Here is a 22,354-nt window from a genome sequence, read left to right on the forward strand (position 1 = left end):
CTTTTTTCTGTTCACCATTGTGTCCTTTTCATTTACTTTGCACCACCATTGCTGCTGATTCACAAATGCACTGACAGCATCATCTGCTTTGGTGCAGAGCTTGACGCTCATGGTGAAGTTGTGACACCTTCTCAGAGCTGAAAGGTCCCCAACATGTGAATGTGGTTAAAGCTTTAAGAGCCTCTCAGTAATGACCTTAACATGAAGGAAAGAAACTTCTGCAGCAAAGTAAGAAAAACTTCGACGAGGGCTTGTTGCTTTCTGTTTGTCTTGCATACACTAAGAGAACTATGCTGAATAGCAAGAGAATCTGATGGGGAGTTTGGACTCATGAGTAAGGTTAAATCTCTTTATCTGGAGATGAAAGTAATGCCTGCTGCTGCTCTCTAAGGGCTGCCAAAATGCAGCAACGTTTGGTAGAGCTTTAACCCCATGACAATCCAGATGAAGTCAGCCATGGTGTTCTGGGTAGCGAGGGAAGCAGGCTCAGAAAGGATTTGTTTGGGGCTAATTAAAATGTAGGTCATGCAGGCAGTAATGAATTTGCTCTGGGATGTGGTTCCTGTGGTCAGTTCCCACAGAGTCCCTGTTATCAGTAAAGCTTTATTTTCCCAATAGAAGGGGGCTTTACCATCACCCAGCAATAGGAACCAGGGAGATAATATTTCCTTGGAAGTGCCCTTTAGCCCCTGATCAGCAGAGTGGACAAAGTTTTGCATTCTGTTAGTTGTAAGAGCTGGGCAAACTGCGAGTATTTATCAACTAGGAATGACCTACAAAAACAAGCAATAGTACAAGAGTTCGTGCTGACGAAGTTTTTTTGTGGATCACAAGGGAAGGGTCAGTGAGAGCATCCAGAAAACATTCCTGTCACTAATGGTTAACACCTTTAAAAGTCTCCCTGGCTGCATTTGGGGCAGAGCAGACTGGTGTGTCTGAAATGCAGGGATTTCAGACACCTCTGCAAGGAGTTAATCTTTTTTGAGAAGAGGCTCAAGGAAGATGAGAAATGTCCCTAAAATTAACCTGGTAATTAATTATGAAGAAGAAAACAGTCTTCTAAGTATCTCAGCCAGGGCTCAAAGGAGTGTTCATTAGGGATCTCGAAATCATAATCCCACTCAGAAATTGAGCTCGCTCCTTCTCTGAGGACTAAGGTTACTTGCTCTATCCTCTTTGAAGGCTTCTCTGGGACTTCTCTGCTCCCTTTTTTCAGTGCTGTCTTCTTCTAAAGTCCAGTCTACATGATTTCACAGCCAATTTCTACCCATTAGATTTGTGATAACATTGTTCTCGAGCTGAAGGAGCTCTTTTCCCTTACTGGCATGTAACCCCCACTACAGAGAAGAGTGACGTGCCCTTTCTCAGTTACCACTGTAAAGTCAAAGCTCACCTGGGACTTAACAGGAAGTCACTCTCCTGTTTTGGCCTTGAGACTAGAAGGTGAGGAGTCCCTAATGCCTTTCAGCATCCCTGCCATGGGACACAATTGCCATCTACTGGCTGCCTTCAGGAAGCCTAAGCTGCTGGTGGCAAGCTGGTTGTGTAGGTGGTGGCAAACAAATAATTTTTTTCCCTTTCACATGCATCCTTGCCTGTGCTACTTTGCTGCTTTGTGCCAGAGTCTAACTGATTCTAGGACACACAGATAAAAGGCCATAAGGATTATTTTAGTGTTGAAATTACTTATTTTGTGTCCTGAAAAAATATATGCAGCACTGGGGACACTTTCACAGTTGGTTCCACCAGGAAAGGAAGGTGGGATTAGTCTTGTAGCTTTAGTTGCCAAAAAGTAACCTAGAGAAGATGAATTGGCTCCTCTGAAGTCACAGAGTGAAAGTAACCTTCATCTCATGGCCCTTGGTTAGCCCAAGGTGAAGGCCTGTTGACTCACCTGCTCTAGACACTAACTTTTAGATAGATGAAATAGGGGAAGGAGATCCTTATTCTCTGCCTTGAGTTTGGGATATGGCCAAACCTCCTAACCTCAACACTGCATCTGACCAAGATAACAAATGTCACAAGTCCTTTGGTGAGAGGCTTGAGAGAAGCAGCTACTGGAAGGACAAAAATCAAAGACTAAGGTACTAGAAAGGATTTTGCTGCCCAAGGCTCAGGACAGCTTTGCTCATTCAAGTGCCACAGAAAGCATGGAATGGACCAAAGGCCATTTCCAAAATTTCTGAAATAGACAAGAAGGGATATGTCAGGAATTTATGAGATCTATCCATGTGCACAGAGCAAGGTTTAACCTGAAGCATGGAGGGGTTTGATTAGGCAGCGATAGTAGAGAAGAATGTATTGCAGAGGGAAGTCTAGCAGCTGTTGTGGATTGATAAAAGCAGGTTAGACAGACATCTGTCAGAATGGTTTGGATCCAGCTGGTCCTGCTTTGAGATGTGGGAGTGGTCCTCAGGTTTCTTTCATCTCTAGTTTCTCATAATTTGTGCAATGCAGTAGATGTGCGTGGATATGTGCTGGCTCTGGCAATATTTTTGTAAATGTGAGCTTGACTTGAAACTCTGAACCTTAACTGAGGAGCATACAAAATATGAATTAAGGCTTGAGTCCACGCTATGCATCAATAGGACTGAGTATGAACTGATTCAGATAGTTTGGGACTTTTGCTCCAGTTTTGCTCCAGGCTCCACCCCGCAAGCATCTCTGACTTGAACATCATCTTTCATCCAGCTTTTAAAAAGCCTTTATTTTTCTGGCCTCCATCCACACTCCATCCAAGCTGCCGAAGTCTCTGAGCTAAATCTCACTGTCCCCATAAACCTTCATGTGCTTCTCCTCCAGACATACACTGGTTCTATACTGGTGGCAGTAAACCCCTACCAGCTTCTACCCATCTACTCACCTGAGCAGATACGCCTGTACACCAACAAAAAGATTGGTGAGATGCCACCACACATCTTCGCAATTGCTGACAACTGCTATTTCAACATGCAGCGCAACAACAAGGACCAGTGTTGTATCATAAGGTGAGTTGGTGAGTTTCTAAATGGGCCATATCCTGAAAACAGATGCTGAGCAGGTGCAGCGTGGCTGATTTGGAACAGCTTATCAAATAGAATCAGAAACTGAGTTAGATCTTCCCTCCACATTTTCCCAGTGCTGAGGTGGTCATTCTGTTCCTAGTAAAGGAGCTTTATCAATCCTTTGGTATTTACCCTTAGAATCCAATAGATCTCATATTCGTCTTTAACCTCTCCTTTTAAATTTAAATTCAATACTCCTGCAGACTTCAAAGATGCAAAGATTTATACTTTTTGCACAAGGAAGGGCCAGGAACAAGCTTGATCACTGGACCCGTGGTCATGACTGAACTGGTGTCTCCATGCTCAGCTCCACTCTGGACCAGTCAACCTTGGGCACCAAGAAACGTGTAGTCACCGTTACAGTTCTCTCCAGTATCTGCCCCAAACGATGGTATAAGCTGGATTTGATGTCCTCAGCTCTCCAACACTGTACTATCAAATTTTGAACCCACAAGCAGTCTTTGTGCTTTTGGGCACCCCCACTCTCCAAGGCGTGCCTATCCTAAGTTTCATTGCATAAAAAAAACATAACTCTGGAGCATCCTATGTGCAGTATCTCAGATACATGAGTCTGAAAAGGCCATTACATAAGGATTGTTTTGCAGGTCTAAAAAAGCATCGTGTGGGGCCCAGAGGAGAGTCAATTCAATGTGCCAGTGGCCTGAGAAGTGAGGCAATTCACCTATGGGGCCAGGGCTGGATACTCAACATCAGGAAGGTCTATTTCAGTCACTTATTTTGGCTACTCCATATATCAGACAGGTCAGAGACTCACACCAAAAGACTTCTGACCAGTTCCTTCCTCTTGTATCATCACAAAATAACTGAAGTTATATTTCTGTGAAGAGAAAGCCTTGAGGAATAACTCTTGCTTCCAGCCTCAAAAGCTTCTCCTCTCCTACCTTCTCCTTGTTGGAACAAGCCTAGGGGACCTATGGAAGTGCCTGCTGTAAAAGGCTGTATTTCACATCTGCCGTATTTTGACATCTTCTTTTGACAAAGATGTCCTATGGGAACACCTAGGCCATGGACCACAGGGTCATGATCCAGTGGTCATACCTGGAAAAGCACTGCCTGAAAGTTGCTTCATGACCTTCTTAGTGCTGATTGAATGATGTCATTTGCAAGGGAGACCCAAACCCAAGCAACAGCTTGGGCCAAATGGAACACAAAGCAAATATGGGTCTTGGCTGGAAGCTGTCAGTACTATGTCCTACCATTTGTCATACAACCAGTCCTTGGGCTGCTGGAAACACATCCTTAGTGATCTCCTCCTGCCTCTGCTAACAGAACAGACACAGAGACAGCAGTCCATTTGGAGACAGAGAGAGGGACATTGGCAGGCATGCAGCATGGCTTTCACTGACCTCCCCTTCTGTTGTCTTTGCAGCGGTGAATCCGGAGCAGGGAAGACAGAAAGCACAAAACTGATTCTGCAGTTCCTGGCAGCAATCAGTGGCCAGCATTCCTGGATTGAGCAGCAGGTCCTGGAGGCAAATCCCATCTTGGAAGGTGAGGCCGCAGATAATGGAGGCATTCTTTTGCTGAAAAAGAAAAAAAAAAAAAAAAAAAAAAAAAGGAAAACAAAACAGATTCAGGAAACTCAAAATGTGACCAAATGTAAGTCACTTATGCCACACTTGGAGTTCAAGAAGTGATAAAACTAAAAATTTAAAAAGTAAAAATCAGTACTGTATGCTTTTGATAGACAATATATTCAGTTTCTTTCCATCTGAATTTATTTTTCACAAGACTAATATTCTTTGATTTGGGATGTCAAATTTTCCATTAATATTTTGACAGCTGTTGTTGAAAGCAAAGCATTTCAGCTGACCAGAATTGGTTTTTCAATTGTTTTCTTACTTAAAATTGAAAAGAAAAAAAAAACACAATGTGATTTTTCCACTTAAAACAGTACTTTTTCCCCCAAAAAATCAAAACAAAACCTGAATTATACCCAGTTCTCTGTGTAGTCTAGATTTCAAAAATGCTTATCAGTACTTTTTTGAGTACCTGATGTTCAGTCAAAGCTCTTTTGAAAAATCTTACCACCTCTTCCAGAGCTGGAATTACTGCATGCAGAGCACCAATATCCTGTCACTGCTGCATTCAACTAATTACTTGCTTTATAGTTGCAAAAATACTATTTGTATTCTTTGATGGTTCCATAAAACATCAGTTTAATAGGACCAGAGCTGCACAACACCTTGTACTGGCCATACACAATAGCAAACCCCACTTTTTTTTTTTTCCAAGATCAGTGAATGACAGCAGAATGTAGAAAAAGAAATAGAGGCAGTTCAGGAAAGAACCAGATAATGAGAATCAGCTTGTGACCTTAATAGGATCATTGGCAAGCTGTTGCTGTGATCAACCCCACTGTTTTAATTGGATGTCTGTAAATTACATAGGTGATCTGACCCTCTTGCCCCAATGTGATACCAGATGGACCTTTTATGCTTGTGCAGAAAAATCACATTTTCCTTAAATAATAACATTTGTGTTGTTCTCTAAGGATAGGAGTTTGATCAACCTGATCTAGTGGAAGGCATCCCTGCCCATGGCAGAGGGGCCGGAACTAGATGATCTTAAAGGTCACTTCCAACCCCAAACCATTCTATGATTTTTACCTCCACTGCCTGGTAAATAACCCTCTAGGAGTTAATAGGAATGTGAATTTCTAACTGCTTTTCATGCATAATGTTAGCACAGCAGACAAGGAGATTGAGTTTTCCTCCTATGTACTCTGTTGGAGTTTCCTTCAGTCATGGAATCAAGGTGCAACAAGGCTCTCAGGGGCACTGCAGGACTGCCTGATCTGTGGGAAAGTGTCGTGGTGCGTGATATGCACACAGGGCATTTTTGAATATGCACTTAATCGCTGCTAGGATTCAGGGAAGAGAAGCTCTGTATTTCAAATGCACTTCCATCACCTGCCAGAAATCCTGGAGCATAAACTTCAGAGTGTGCTGGCCAGGGCACTTATCCAAACCTAACAGAGGATGGACATGGGTACCTTTCAGTGCACAGTCTGTTTGCAGGGAGAGGTCTCCAGCTGGAGGTGAGCTTAGTCCTCTATGTTTCCTATTTGGATGAGCTGTTTTCTTTCCGTCTCAGTCACCAAATCACTCACCAGCAACCCTGTCATTTCCTGCACAGCATCACCTTGCACACTGCAGCCGGTTTTGCTCACTCTCTTGTATTTCATCAGCTGCTGCCAAAATCCTGCTGCCTAGCCCTTCTTCCTGGATAAGGTCACCTCATTCCCAAGCTTTTTTTCTCTGTTCTCCTCTCTGTATTTTTGAGGACAGTTATATGAGATATATCTTGTTTCCCCACACCAAGATGAAATTGATCCAGCCAAACTTAAGGGAAAGCTCTGGGACTGTTTTTTACCTTCTCAGACTCACTCTTTTGATCTTTTTTTTTTTTTTTCCCCATTAGACCAGATCCTTGGTCCTCCCTGCTTCAAATCCTCTCTAACCCATAACAATTCTTCCTTGCAGCTTTTGGAAACGCGAAGACCATCCGTAATGACAATTCCAGCCGATTTGGGAAGTACATCGACATCCATTTCAACAAGAGGGGAGCCATCGAGGGGGCAAAGATTGAGCAGTACCTGCTGGAGAAGTCCCGGGTCTGCAGACAGGTAAGGTGATACACCTCCAAGGTGCAGGAGCTGTCACTCTGTCAGCTGACCTTTGTGGTGCCATTCTCCTCACAGAGCTGACTCTTGCTCTTCCCCTGCAGGCCCAGGATGAGAGGAATTACCACGTGTTCTACTGCATGCTGAGGGGAATGTCGATGGAGCAGAAGAAGAAGCTGGGTCTTGGGAAAGCCACAGACTACAACTACCTTGCAATGGTGAGAGCACAGCGAAACAGAGGTTCAGTGGTGTGATTTGGTAAAGTTTGTTAGCAAGGGAGAAAGAAGAGAGGTGCTTCTGCAGCCAAGAGCTGCTTTGCTGGTTATGACCTTTCTGAGACTTAGCTACTCTTAGGATTTGAGGGACTTCTTTGTCCCACCACCACAAGCCCCACAGTTTTAGTGCAAATCCTTAACCCCTGTGTCTAGACGCGGCTATTTCCACATTTCCTGTGAAGCAGGACACAAGCTTGGATGTTTTTGGTGTACGGTGCCCAGGCCATTTGTTTGGAAATAACCAGGGTGTTAGATACAACCTGATGCTCTTACAGCAGTGATGGACAGGGAGGAGTGCCTGGCTGGATGGTACATTCTCAGCAGCACATGGGGCTGAGCTGTATGCGCTCCAAGTGTCCAACTGAGCCAGTGACCTCCAGCCTCATTCCCTATATACCAGTGTCGATGTCCAGAGGAGCTGATAGAAGCAAGTGTAATTAAGGCACATCAGCAGAAAGGCTGGAACACAGCTTTGTAGTTGGATTGGTGGGAGCCTCCAGCTCTTTATCCCCATCTCAGGGAGTTTTTCCTCCTCTGCTGATTGCTGAGGGTAGCTGGGGACAACAAGGTAAGCATAGGTCACAAGGCTGAGCACTGAATCGTAGAGAAGAACAAAGGGCTGAGTCAGATCCACAAGTTTGACATCATGCCTTAAACAAACTGTCTGCTGGCTTAGGGGGAAGACCTGAATAGCTTACAGTTACACCCTGATGTTCTCTTGCTTTGGCCCATGCACTGTGTGCCCTCTTTGCCTTCCCAGGGTAACTGCACAACCTGTGATGGCCGAGATGATAGCAAGGAGTACGCCAACATTCGCTCCGCTATGAAGGTTCTCATGTTCACGGACACAGAGAACTGGGAGATCTCCAAGCTGCTGGCTGCCATCCTGCACATGGGCAACCTGCAGTATGAAGGTAAAAGGACAAAATGTAGGGACATGGTCCAGCGCACTGCTGCTGTTTCTGTTCTGCATGCTGAGAGGGAGCCAAACTTGGAGACAGAGGGCTGTATCCAGAACACCTGCCATGGTGCCATGCCAGGGACTCAGATTCTTACTGTGGTGTGTAAGGAAAAGAAAGGAGGAATAATTCCACCTGCCCACAGCAGGGCTGCCAGGCTGCAGTATGCTCAGTGACATCCACCTTTTCTGAATGTATTGAGGCTGAATATGGCCACAGGCCATTCACTAAACTCAGGTTTTACAGGAAGAGATTAATGAAGTGTTTGAGAGGTTCCTGTGTGATTGGATATGGCTTTGTAAAGGTACCAAACAGCTCTGCTGTCAGAAATGACACAGTGATTTTAAAAGCCTCTTTACAAGACACAAGCCTAAAGCATTAAGATGCTAGAAACATTTCTACCCTGTCAGTCATTTAGGGTGTCTGGCAGAGCAGAGTACGGGTCCTGCCAGCAGCAGGGCTGCAGCAGCTGCGTGAACTTTCCTCTCCCTTCTGATGGCCAGATTTTGCCTGGACATCCCACAGAGGCAGTGGAGAAAGACCCTTTCTCTCACCCCATCCACCTTCTGCAGAGACATGTCACTTGCTGATGGCTTTCCCTCTGCCTTTCTTTCCCCAGCTCGGACCTATGACAACCTGGATGCCTGTGAGGTTGTTCAGTCAGCATCGCTAATCACTGCGGCATCGTTACTGGAGGTCAGTGGCTCTGCAGTGCTGCTGTCCCCTTTCTGACTTGATCCCATGTTTCTAGTATTGCGGCAAAGCTTCATCTGAGCCAGCCTCTCCTTGCACCACGAGGCTGAGGAGGCCTGAGTAAGCCATACTGTGCCTTGCACTGGCAGCAGTGAAAGTGGATGTCTCCATCTGAGCTGAGCGTCCAGAGGAGACCACAAAGATGCTCAGAGGGCTGGAGCACCTCTGCTATGGAGACAGGCTGAGAGAGTTGGAGCTATTCAGTCTGGATAAAAGAAGATTCCAGGGAGACCTTAGAGCCCCTTCCAGTACCTAAAGGGGCTACAGAAGAGCTGGAGAGGGGCTTTTGACAAGGGCACGGAGTGATAGGACAAGGGAGCATGGTTTTAAGCTGAAGAAGGGCAGGTTTAAATTAGATATTAAGCAGCAATTCTTTACTGTGAGAGTGGTGAGGCACTGGAAACAGGTTGCCCAGAGAATTTGTGGGTGCCCAGTCCCTGGAAATGTTCAGAGTCACACTGAGTGGGGCTTTGATTAGTCTGGTCTAGTGGAATGTGTTCCTGCTCATGGCAGGGGGTTTGCAACTAGATGATCTTTAAAGGTCCTTACAACCCAAACTATCCTATGATTTCATTTTTCTGTGATCTGAGCTCCCCTTCATAACAGTGGAAAGAAAAAGACCCCCTGGAGGCACATTGTTCTTAAAAGGACATCCAGAATACCTCAGTCCCTAAAATAGATTGTTTCCCTTATTGATGTAAAGAAAGTTCATAACAGTAGCTGAGACAGAGATATCATTTATACTCTGTGTATCTGAAGTGAGGTGAGATGACCCTCAGCCAAACCACCCATGCAGAGGTTGGAACATTCTTCAGTGGCCTCCCCAAGAGGTAACAGGGCTGCCTCAGGGATATCATCTCATCTCCATATGCACTGCTGGTCCCAGAGTGTGATTCACAGCTCTCTGCAGGCTGCTTTCATATACCTTACAGAGTGGACATTTCCCTGACTTCATCTGAGCAGTATGAAAAGGGGTTAAGGGGATGCAAAGCTGAATCCATACTGATAGCATACAGTTTTGCAGGCTTTGCTTCCTCATCTTCTCTTCCCACACCTCTGTTTACTATTCCCACTATTACTATTTACTATTTACTTACCACACCAATTTACTATTAATATCTAATAGTAAATCACAAGAACACTTGTGATTTACTTCATATTAAAATACAGTATATAAAAGTGTTAATTATTCTCTCTGAAAATGTCTGTGTCATTGTTTGAGATACTTCCCCTGTACAGCTAAAAACAGTCATATACCTCCAGCTGTGGGAGGCTGCACTGTTCCTCTCTGGCCATGCCTCATCAGGACAGTAGTCCAGGCCATTGTAAGGATGCCTTGTGTCATAAAGTCAGCAGCTCTGTTTGATGTTGTCTCTGTCAGGTTGAACCTCAGGACGTGATGAACTGCCTTACCAGCCGGACTATAATCACCAGGGGTGAGACCGTCTCCACCCCTCTCAGCATGGAACAAGCGCTGGATGTGAGGGATGCTTTTGTAAAGGTAAGTCTTAGGGAATTCCCTTTTGCCTCTGTTGATAAGCTGAAGAAATCTGCCACTTTTGAGACTGGAACACCCACTGCATGGGAAAAGTACCTTGCTTGATGCAGGTGTGAGCTCAGATCAGCAGATGGCCTTGAAACCATGCTCTAACTGGGATGCACAAAGAATTGAAATGGTAGGAGACTAGGTAGCCTGGTCTTCAACAAATTTGCAATCTGGTCTTGAGATTGTCTGTACTCAAAGGTGACCTACAGGAGGAACCAGCATTCTGAAATTACTTCACCTCAACTTCAGGAAAACTTCACAGCTAGACCCCCAGGATTTGATACTCAGCTGCTATAAATCAGAACAGCTCTATCAACACCTGTAACACCCTTACCTGAATTTCAGGATTTGGGCATGTCTGCAGCAGCAAAAAAAGCTGAATGTCACAGGAACGGGGGTAGAGCAGTTCAGGAGCCATCAGAGCACTTGGAGCATCACCTGAGGCTTTGGAGTGATGAAGGTTGATGGGGTGGGTGTGCATGCTATGCTGTTTACAGTCTCACGTAAAATTGAAAGACAAGCATTGGTGGCATGCTTTGGCCAGCTTGGGTCCACACTCTATCTGTGGGGAATTGGTAGATCAAGCTGGATAGTTTGATAGCTAACTAGTCTGCAAATCCTGGCATTGACTTCTCTAGTGGTGATGGGCCTTTGAATCAGGCTCCCCTTAGGGTAGCACTGCTATAGCTTATGCAATAGAAATTAGTAACAGTTTAAAACATGGAGTTCTGGAATTACTGAAGCAGCAATAGCTGTTTAATTAAATCATCAGACTGTTCAGCCAGTGCTCAGTGTCTCAGTGAGCACCTTGTCCAGGCAAGATGTCCTTGGCTTGGCTGGCAGTGTCACATGGCTCTGCTGATCTGTAGAGAGAAATGTGTACAAACCAAGGAAAGTACTGTTTGGTTTCACAGAGACCCCATAGATCCAAAATTTTCAGCTATCCAGATTTGTTCTTTTGCTTACAGTTGTCTTTTATCTAGGGTTTCAGGTCTGTTTTCCTTGATCTACATAATGGTTCTTGAAGCTTTAAACCATGCCAAGAGTCTGGCACAAATGTTGGTGAGCATGTCCTCAGGGACTGTCCAGTTGTTGGCCGTGCTTTAGGGGAACCTGTGCCGTCATGGGTGAAGTGGTGCCACAAACTAGCAGGGCAAACTGCTGAACTATCTCAGTGAACTCCATCTTTGGGATGTTTCAGGGAATTTATGGGCGACTTTTTGTGTGGATTGTGGAGAAGATCAACGCTGCAATTTACAGACCTCCTTCCCAGGAACTCAAAAGTATCAGGAGATCCATTGGCCTTCTTGACATCTTTGGTTTTGAGAACTTCACTGTGAACAGGTATGAAGCCTGCAAAAGGAAAACCAGGTCTTAACCCTCCTTCACAACCCCATGCTCAAGGTCTGCTAGACCTTTCACCTCTCTTGAAGTGAACTGGACCAGGCCGGACCAAGCCATTTCCTATATGAGAAATTATCAGAGCTAATCACTTGCAGTAGACAATGTATTTGCTAAACTGGTTTAGACCACACACATATAATGGCTATAACATTGTTTTTGGGGGAAAAAAACTGATTGTCTGAACCGATAGGGGAATTCTAAGCCAAAAGCACTTACTGAGTGGTTGACAAGGTCTGAGAATTGCTTCAAGCATGGAGAGGGACGCAGAAAAATAAATCATGGTGGATCTAAAGTGTCCTTTTCTTGATCTTTCCTTCGCAGTTTTGAGCAGCTGTGCATTAACTTTGCAAATGAAAACCTGCAGCAGTTCTTTGTGCGCCACGTCTTCAAGCTAGAGCAGGAGGAGTACAACCTAGAGAACATCAACTGGCAGCACATCGAGTTCACTGATAACCAGGATGCCTTGGACATGATTGCCATCAAGCCCATGAACATCATCTCCCTCATTGATGAGGAGAGCAAGTTCCCAAAGGTGTGTTTTCGGCTCAGCCTTGCTGCCAATGACTCTCCTATTTTTATCCCCTTTGTACTTGCATGCTGGCACCCTACAAGAGATCTGCTCATCCCCAAACACACATTCACCAGTGGGTTGCCTGTTTATAGTTTTTATTGCACTCTTACATTTTCTTCCATGAGTATCACAACTATGCTAAAAGAAGTGTTTCTGATGGAAAAATGTGCCTGCAAGGGGCTCAAGAATGTCTATTGACAATGTCTAAGAGAAAATAATGTTAAATATACTCCTTTTGGAGCACTGTCTTGAAAATAGTACAACATACCAGTGGTATTTAATCAATTTCTGTAATTTATGCATGTGAGATACCCTCTCCAATACATCTCTTCTCAAAATAAATACACATCGTAGCCCGAGACAAAAAAGAAAAGGGCTATTGATTAGAAAATTATTTTAATGGGAATAAACTTGATTAAATGTCAGATCTTTTCCTGCATGCACAGGGTACAGATGCCACCATGTTACACAAGCTGAACTCGCAGCACAAGCTTAACACCAACTATATTCCTCCGAAGAATAACTATGAAACCCAGTTTGGCATTAACCACTTCGCTGGAATTGTTTACTACGAAACAAAAGGTACGGGGCAGTTCCTGGTGCACTGCAGGGTGTGAGGGGATGCTCAGGGGCAGATGAGCTACTGCTGTGCTGGAGCAGAGTGGGGTTGTAGTCCATAGTAGTGTCAGTGTATTCCTTTTCTGGCTGCAATGACGTGACCCTCCAGCTGTGTCCATGAGCTGCAGAGTTTGGTGCTGTTTCATTCATACGTGCCTGTGACAGAATGGCAGTGCTTTGCACCACATGCATCTTTGATCCAGTCTCAAGATGCGCCTCTGTCCTCCTTCTCATGGTCCCTCTCTCTGCCCACACATTGCTTTCATTACCTCACCAAGAACATCCAGTAGTCCAACAACCCAGAAGCTGCTTGCAGCTCACATACTGCCCATGTTGCACTGTGTCATCTATGTGTTGTCCCATTATTTCCCTAGGTTTCTTGGAGAAAAACAGGGACACGCTGCATGGAGACATCATTCAGCTGGTGCATTCCTCAAAAAACAAATTCATCAAGCAGATCTTCCAAGCAGATGTGGCAATGGTAATGCAGGCAGGAGAAGATCTTTATTCACAAGGAGGGGTGTTCCTGGAAGGGGTGGAACATTTGCAGAGGCATACAGCTCTGATGCTGCCTGGGATCTTTCAAACCTGTTAGTGTGAGCCATCAGAAAGTGTTAATGCAGTGCCACAGGTACATCCATGCTCACACCCCCAGTTCACTGCATTCGGTTCGTCAGATATTGCTATTTTGCTGTGATTGCTCCTCTCTGAATTGTGTAGGGATTGGAATAATTAGGTTTGTGATTGTAGAAATCTGAGAGAAAAAGAGCTGTCCCTTCCAGCTGAGTCATCCAGATCTGTGTATAATAGAGTGAGAAATAAACTGAAAGAGGTCAGGTTTAGATTAGGTATTAGGAAGACATTCTTTCCTGTGATAGTGATTATATACTGGCAGAAGTTGCCCAGAGAAGCTATGGCTGCTCCACCCCTGGAAATGTTCAAGGCCAGGTTGGATGGAGCTCTGAGTAACCTTGTCTAGTGGAATGGGGCCTTAGAACGAGATGGTCTTTCAGATCCCTTCCAATGCAAATCATTTTGTGATTCTAAGTAAAAACCAAATACTTGTAAAGCAGAGCAGAACGAAGGGATAAACCTGCTGGCCATTAAGCACCACAATAGGACTGGGAGAGCCCAGTCAACATTTGTGTTTTACTGTTATAACAGCAGAGAGATGGAACACTGTTTATGAAAGGCAAACTTTAAAGCACCCCTTTCCCCATCCCAGACCTCCAGGAGGGTAGGTTCTTACTCCATGCTCAGTGTGAGAAAAGACTGTGTGTTGGCTAAAGCTTTAGAGAAAGGTACAGTTATTGTTTTAACCCTTCCCAGCCTATTTGAGCATTTATTACTGGATTACCAGCTTAAATGTTGAGATTAGTGGCTATTTCACCATTAATAACATAAGTATATGATGTTTTCTTGAGTAAGTTGAACATGATGTCTCACCACAAAGACATCATCATACCTGCTCCCAGAATTAAAGTATAGACTGTTTAAAATATCAGCCTTGCAGAATCTGACTGACAGATCAGTCACTATGGCCAAATCCCCCAGTCTTTCCCTAGGTGAAGCCATGGGACTGCAGAGGGTGTGAGCATAACATTTTTCAAAGCAACGACATTTTTTAGAAGTTGGAGTCCCATTTCCAAATGCCAGCCAATGCCACTGATGGACCAAGGGACTTAGGGACTTTCAGGAGTGCCAAACAGTTTTAAGTGCTGAATTCCTTTACTGCTAAGGGAAAGAAAATTCCCAAGACATTTATTTCAATATGTTACATGCTCTTTTGCAAGCCTTGATTGAAACCTTTAGCCATCCAGTTTTGTTCCTACTGAAATGAACAATCGTTATCTTTTTTACTTCATTAGGAATAAGATAACATTTATCAGGCCCAATTAAACTACTAATTGGCCTGACACTCCTGGTGGGTTCAGAGCTACCCTCAAAAGTGGATACTCCTGTGGAAGTAGACACTAACTCCCTTAGCATCAGTGCTGCTGCTTACTTTGCTTTTTATTGCTTATTCCTCTCTGCTTTTAATTTTTGGTGCAAGCTTTGCAGTTCACCTTGGAAAAGATTTCTTGCTTCTTTAGGCAGAGCAGAGATGTACTCTGGGGAATCAATGAGAGAGTTTACACAGTCATGCAGACTCCTTCACGGCGACACCTACCCAAGCATCTTTAAAAGATACTAGAAGTATATAATAGCCAAGTTCAGATGTTCACCTGGATGTTGTCTAGGATCTGAGAACTAAGATCTTTTAAAGCATCTGAGCACTTTTTTTTTTTATAGTTCCGTTAGTTATCTTCAGAATCTGTCCTGAGTGGTGGTCTCTGTGTTTTGATACTTTAATGGTCTCTGGTTTCCTTTTTTGAATGAGAGATTTTTAACCTCACTGTCATGGAAGAGGAACAAATATTGTGTACCAGCTCCCTATGTCATGCACATGTTAGTGTGAACCTAGAGAGCACTCATTTCCTAAATATCACCACACAGAAGTTCTCAGATAAGCAGGATCAACATGGGACTTGAGATGATTTTGCCATTGCTTCCTACCAAAATTCAGTAAAGTTTGCAGCCCCTTTCTTAGGACACATGCCTCAAAAGAAGCAGCAGGTGAACCTGGGTCAGGGAAATTGAGTGCACGTAGCAAAGAGTTGGGGCAAAGTGTCCTTGGGACTTGGAAGTGTGCAAGCCTTCACTGAGCATCAGTGAGGCAATCTATGAAGAAATTTTCCAGAGACGCTCAGGCTAGGTCAATCATATCTAACATCTTCCCTTAAAAAGGCACAAATGTCTGCTCTGCTAAGGGCTAAATTAAATCTTGAGGCATTTTGCTCAACAGCTTCCAAACTTTGGTCCTCGGGAGCTTATGGATGAGTTTGTAGGATTTTGTGAGTCAGTGAAAAGCAAGTCCATATCTGCTTTGCATTCAGTCTTTCAAATGGGATCCTTATATGCCAGAAACTTGAGAAAGCCACAGATAGAGAAATTTGAAAACCAGTCAGGAGTGTATAATTGAATACTGTAGTAACTATTTGGTCCCTGAAAGACCTAATATTTGTGCACAATGAAACCTGTATGGTGAACTGGGCATTTCTGGAACACATGGGGCTGTGAGGCCTAATTTATGCGTGGCCATCACAGAGAAGGTCTATCTGCATGTGTTTGCTGAACTGGAACATTGCTTTGAGCAGTGACAGGTGAAATGATGAATTCAGTGGGAGTTGTACACCATTCCTCTGAGGAACCAGCTGGTATGGTCTGGCGGCACTGCTTGTTCAAGGAACAGGTAGAATGAGCAGTGGAGGATGGAACCCAGTAAAGGGGGTAAAAAAAGAAATCTGGAGCTTTCCCCTTGGCAAACATTTAAATTCTGTTGAAAATAACTGATTTGTTGGATTAAAATTAGGGAGGAAGGGAGGGATTTCTTTAAAATTTTTGTGGAAAATTGTTTTGTCCCTGGCACCTTCACAACTGTTGCGTATTGCGAACAGAGATGTATGAGGGAGAACAGTGGGGATTGCTGAATTTGGATGGATAATGAGTGAGGTTAAAAGTCACACAAGAATTGTTTCCAAGAAGCAAGAACTGGACAGTGGCAGTTCCTTTAGCTTCAGGAATGCGATGGAGATGAAGAGGAAAAGCTAGGAGGGGCAAAAATCTAAGAATTAATGCATTATGACCATAAGATATATAATACAGATGGACCTCCAAGACTGAAAATGTCAGGCTCCCATTTCAGTTATTCCTCCTTTTCACTATTTGCTCTTCTCTGTCTCTGTTTTGTGTTTTGTTTTTTTTACCTGTGCTTCATGTAGTTTCTCTGTGGCTATGCATCCAGCACATTTGGCCAGTCGCCCACACCCACACCAAAGGTAAACTGAATACATGAGTTTCTTCTGTTGTATATTCACCTCTCCTTGGCAAGGATTGTGCTTTGCTGCTGTTGATTTATTCCTCTTCCTGCACTATCTATAGAGGATCCATTTCAAGTGACCAATGTGTTGGACAGCATTTTTACACCTTGTTGAATAGATACAGGTGTATGATGTGTAATTGATTTCTAGGATTCAACTCAGAAGAGCTTTTTAATGATGGGAATTTGGTTTGGATAAAATCAGAACCAGGCTGAGCCAAAATTTTGAGGATTTTTTTTTCTGATATTTGAATAATTTTAATTAATTTCAGATGGATAATCAGTGGAATTTGGCTGTTGTTTAGGATGATGCCACCATTGGTTTCAGTAGGACATTATTCCTCCATGCAAGGACTGCAAATCAGTCCTTGTTTTGCACTTTTGGGGGACAGAAGATGACATATTATGTGTAAAGAGAGACTCCTGGATTGCATTTCTGGTTTCTTGGAAATGCAGTCGTTCTTGAGGAGGATTAGTTCTTGTTCGGGTGAGATCTCACATTCAAGTCTTCAAAGACGCATATAATACAGAATTTTGCCGTGATCATCAAAACAGGCTTTTGTCACCTTTTTTAGGTCTTTCCTGATGCATCTCATCTGCTGACTGGTTCTGATAGCTTGCCAAACCTTGCTTGCTAGATATTTGGCCATAAGGTAGCATGTTGTGTGCTAAAGCTTTTATGGTATAAGCTTTGTGACTCTGCTCACATTTCCACAACAACCCCTTGATACCCAGAGGATTATGGTGGAGATAGACCTGACTTTCAAAATTCAGATCCTTACGTGGGGCTGAATTTCATCCCTTCTTACCTCTGCAGTGTCTTGGATGTTTGGACTTGGAATTCCAGTGAGGAGGATCTGACCCAAAATGACACAAAGCCATCCTTTCCAGAGGTGGACTCCTTCCCCTCTGTAGCATGATTAAAACTGTTTGGATTGGAACATATAATTTGGCCTTGCTCTAGAGTTGTAGCAATGCCACACACACAGACAAACTCTTTCCTGATTCAGGATACAAGACAGTTGGAGAGGGACTTTAGACAAGAGCATGGAGTGATAGGACAATGGTGAGTAGCTTTAAACTGAAAGAGAGTGGGTTTAGATTAGATATTAGGAAGAAATTCTTTACTGTGAGGGTGGTGAGTCACTGGCACAGGTTTCCCAGAGAAGCTGTGGCTACCTCATACCTGGAAGTGTTCAAGGCCAAGCTGGATGGGGCTCTGAGCAACCTGGTCTAATGGAAAGGATCTCTGGTCATGGCAGAGGTTTGCAACTAGATGATTTAAAGTCCCTTCCCACCCAAACCATTCCATGACTCTGTGATTGTATGAGCTTCAGTCCAGGAGAGAATTGTGAAAAATCTGTCAGAAATGTTTGGGCCAGTTTTTCCTCTGAAAACATCAACAGGAGACACAGGGAAATGGGAGACATTATACTGATGATGTCTATGAGTTTTGTTGTTTTCATAGTTGTTCTTATAACAAAACTTCATGTTTTCTAGGTTTTCTAGTGAATATGTTTGTACTTGATAGGCACTGAGATAAGGGTGGAACAGGCAAGATAAAAAATATTTTTCATATATATATATGCACATCAGTAAGCTTTATAAAATGGGGGTGTAGTTCAAAATAGTGATACTTGGCACTGTTGTATAGCCCACATCAGCTTTGAAAGTGCTTTCCAGACTGCTCAGCCTTTAGGAGAGAGACTGTCTCTTCACTATATGTCACTGCAGAATCTGCTGTCAGGTGGCCTCAGCTTTCAGTGGGTCACCTGGAGGCCAACCCAGTGACATTGCATATGAAAACATAACAAACAAAAAGCATTATTTTTCTCAGACTTCAGAAAAACAGGTTGAGAAACAGCATGTCCCATTGGCGTAGCCCAGTTTAGTAACCTTATAATCCTAAAGAGATGGGAGGATGATCCTTTGTCCAGAACCTTTCCCCAAAGTATTGCTGGGGGTACATGCTTTTCTCTCCTTCCGTAACCTCAAGTATTTCAACTTTCTACATTTCCACTGAAGCAGGTTGCCATCCCCCTGGCAGACCCTCTGCCGAGCACAGTTTCTGGTGCACCATGCAGCCTTCTCCCTTGAGGAGAATGTGCAGAGGGGCATCAAGGAATAATTTCTACCATTTATGGCTCAGTGACATTTCTCTTTGTACCTGCCATTCTTCTCTGGGTCCATATTATGGCACTCTGGGTCTGTATTAAGGCCATCCTACCTAACATAACTTGATGTCCACTTTAATTCACTGAACCTATAAAGTGCAGATAGGCTGAATTGTTTTCTCAGTGCTGGACAGATAACTACCTAAATGTGTCCAAGACACCAAAGAAAGGAGTCTGAGTAGATCCCTGGAGATTTTACAGCTTCACAGAGATGCTGGGGAATGTCCTGATGCTCCAGCTATGCCACTGAGGATCTAAGACACCCATGCTGGGGAAACATCCTATTGTGTCCTGCCTTGACTTTTGTCTCGACATTACTGCAAACAGCCATGTATGTGTTTGCATCTCCAAAATTCAGGCTAGCTTGAGGTGGCAGAAAGAAGTGCACTGAAGCATGTCCAAATGTCATGCTGATCTGTAGATCTTTCTGAACTCTCTTTTGTGATGATGCTTCTCTGTAAATCATCTAATTCTCTTCTTTCTCTCTTCTGCTCCTTTTTTTCCTCCTTTGTTGTTGAGCACAGACTGAGTGACACCTCAGCACCCCAGTCTGGGCTACAGCACCTGTGAATCGTGCTCATCCTCCCCACGACACATAGCTCTCATTCTTCCTCGTGCTAGGCTCTGTATGGACACCAGTGGAGAGATGGTCTGAGTCCCAAAGATGTCACAGTCTCAAAGTTTGAAAGCTAAGATGTGTCTGGCCAGGAGAAAAGCAGGAATTGTCAGCCCTTTCTCCTTCAGGCTATGGAGACTGGGTCTGGTTTTAGCTAAAAAATGCTCCTCCTCTGCAGTAAATTCTGTACTTTCAGTGCCTTTCTAGGCTGTGTTGACAGGCTCCTCCACTTCTTTTTTTGGGGTCATTTTGTTGGAAAAAAGGAAGAGATGTGATTCTCACCTCACTGGTGTTGAGATGAGGTGGAAGGTATCAGAGTGACTTGAGTGGTGTCACCCATCCCTGAAGGCTGAAGCTGATGCAAAGCACTTACCAGACTATTCATTGTGTATCTGAGAACCCACACAGTGCCGATAGGTCTGGTGCCCACCATTGAGAGGGTCTGTGCACAAATGTCATGCCCTGAAAGCAAGTGAATGGGATGATGCAATCTTGACAGGAGAAGCCCAGACTACTGTATTTGCTTAGGAAGACAAGCTGCTCTCTGGTCGCTGTCCCTTCCCTTCAACCCCTCCCAGCAAAAAGCTCTTGGACATAAGGATGGAGACAGCACCACTGCTTTTTACCAGAGCTGGATGCATGCAGGGAAAAAAAGCAAGGCATCGGCAACCTCGAGGGGCATGTCTTGCTGTCTGGGAGCAAACCAGTCACGCATTCCCTTGTAGACCCTTCTACAGAACCTTGCTCCCTTCCTACCACCATGGCTGAAAAATGACCTCTCCCAGCCAAGGCCAAATTGACTAAAATCTGGCTAATATCATGCAGTTGCTTCCAACTTCCAGCCCTATTCCTGCATGTGTTGCTGCTTCTGACACCTGTGGCTGTCCTTCCACATCTCACAGAGGTGACCCGTTGTGCATAATTAGCAAAGTGATAACAAAACATTCATCAAAGCCTTCCAAACCAGAACTCTTGCTGAAACAGCATTTTCCTCAGAAAATCTGTGACAGAATGTGAACATCAGACTCTATAGTGCTTTGCAGGTAGCAGCTGCATCCATTAATTACCCTAGATTTGTTAAGAGTTTGTCCTTCAGGGGAAGATTTTGCTGGGAGAGATCACTGGTAGCCCCCATGCTCTTCTTGACAAGCAGGCCAGGGTTTTGTGGTTGTTTGCATGCGTTGGGTTTTCTCTTGTTGGAATTCCATGATGACTTTGTGTTTGTGTTGATTGGGTTTGTCTCAACATCATATAAAACCTGAGCTGTGTAAACTCCCTGCTTATGGCAAAGGGGATGGTATTTGTAGTCACTTCCAATGCAAACTATTCTGTGATTCTATGAAATTCGTCCATTTTGGGGAATAGGAATGCTATCTGACAGGTTACTAGTGCTATAGGATGAAGCACATGTAAAGATTTTAGTAAAAGTAGAAACAAAACTTACCATATTGCAAAACATGGCAGCAAAGCCAATCCAGGTGGGGATTTTGTGACTCCACATGTGGCTTGACCACCTGCAAGTAAGAGGATGTTTGGAGGAAAACTGTGTTAAAATCCTACTAGAATCCTCCCTTTGGGAATTTCCTGGTCACCAAGTCATGTCACAGTTCACCCTATTTTTTGTTCAGAGGGAGTTGCATCCTGGTGCCCAGCTCTTCCTTCAATCCACCAGCATTACCTGCTGCTCCACAAAAGCTCCCTGAACACCAGACCCTATGAGACACACAGCACCACTGTGACTGATGTGTAATTAGCTCAGGTGATAGTGATTGACACATAAAATGAGTTAGGCACTTCATTTATTTCCGAGGTGGTTTAACAAGGTTCTTCCAGAGCAGGGAGAAGGGACTATTAAGGGAAACATCCATTCTCGTTTAGAAACACTTGCCCCAAAATAGAGGCTGTGTTATTAATTTAACTAAGGGAGATAAACCAAGCAAAGTACTCACTGTTTCACCCTAAATACCCATATCATTTAGGCTAGTTAATAGTCTTTTCCAAACACAACTAGAATCTGTGGTAGTACAGGCTGAAGAATACAGACCTTAGCAGAAGTTTCTGAAACTGTTGCAGAGTCACCCTGCAGCAAGCATGCCCCTGCATTGTTGTTTACCGTACATGGGCACCTGGTCCTCATCCCAGGGATCAGGAGGGGCTCAGACTGACATAAGGAACCTTGACAGAGGAGTTGGCATGACCGTGCTGCAAGGCATGGGGGCAGGCAAGCCCAAGCCATTCCTTAGGAGCACCCTTGGGCAGGTGCTTTGCCCTAAGCTGCAATACAGAGAATTCTGATGGCCCAGAAGAGGGTGTTTGATCTCATGGGCAGATCTTCCTCATGGCTCTGCATAGGAAAGACGGGTTTTCCTGTCACACTGAGAGAGGTTCGAGCAGGAGAAATTAAATTATGGCACTTTTGCTCCCTGCGTAGACGCATACGGAATAGGTTGCCAGAGCCCGGCCGTTTTAAGTTCGCCGGCTGTGCCCTTCCCCTCTCCTGCCACAACTTTCAATCACCTCCGGCCCCACTCCCCGCTCCAGCCCAGGCTGCCGCGGGAGGTTCCTGGGGACGCGGCCGGAGGGGAAAGGCACTGTTATCCTTTCATTTCCTGAGTCCGCTCCGCTGCGGTTTTGCAGGGAGCAGAGACGAGGAAGCGCTCGCCGACGCTCAGCAGCCAGTTCAAGCGGTCCCTGGAGTTGTTGATGAGGACTCTCAGCGTGTGCCAGCCCTTTTTTGTCCGCTGCATCAAGCCTAATGAGTACAAGAAGCCCATGGTAAGTCCCACTTTTCTCTTCTGGTTGCTTTTCCTACAGGACTGCTCATGGGGT

General features: G+C 44.4%; 1 protein-coding gene across 7 annotated transcripts in view; it reads left to right on the forward strand.

The window, feature by feature from the left end:
• The window catches only part of MYO7A (myosin VIIA), a 105,652-nt gene that overhangs the window by 46,594 nt on the left and 36,704 nt on the right, over window positions 1–22,354 (forward strand). For 2 of the 7 annotated variants that reach the window (XM_050332598.1, XM_050332599.1), the window contains exons 6-18: window positions 2,803–2,987; window positions 4,435–4,556; window positions 6,551–6,693; window positions 6,795–6,908; window positions 7,726–7,879; window positions 8,544–8,620; window positions 10,059–10,178; window positions 11,425–11,567; window positions 11,949–12,159; window positions 12,645–12,780; window positions 13,191–13,297; window positions 16,638–16,694; window positions 22,163–22,300. In XM_050332598.1, coding sequence (XP_050188555.1) covers window positions 2,803–2,987; window positions 4,435–4,556; window positions 6,551–6,693; window positions 6,795–6,908; window positions 7,726–7,879; window positions 8,544–8,620; window positions 10,059–10,178; window positions 11,425–11,567; window positions 11,949–12,159; window positions 12,645–12,780; window positions 13,191–13,297; window positions 16,638–16,694; window positions 22,163–22,300 — 1,707 coding nt within the window. Of the gene's footprint in view, window positions 1–2,802; window positions 2,988–4,434; window positions 4,557–6,090; window positions 6,106–6,550; window positions 6,694–6,794; window positions 6,909–7,725; window positions 7,880–8,543; window positions 8,621–10,058; window positions 10,179–11,424; window positions 11,568–11,948; window positions 12,160–12,644; window positions 12,781–13,190; window positions 13,298–16,637; window positions 16,695–22,162; window positions 22,301–22,354 lie in introns of those variants that run through there. The other 5 variants (XM_050332600.1, XM_050332601.1, XM_050332602.1 and 2 more) reach the window with 4 other exon arrangements.

This window comes from Myiozetetes cayanensis, unplaced genomic scaffold (assembly GCF_022539395.1).
Source record: "Myiozetetes cayanensis isolate MyiCay16 unplaced genomic scaffold, myiCay2020 scf5-8, whole genome shotgun sequence".
In the NCBI taxonomy this organism is placed as follows: domain Eukaryota; kingdom Metazoa; phylum Chordata; class Aves; order Passeriformes; family Tyrannidae; genus Myiozetetes; species Myiozetetes cayanensis.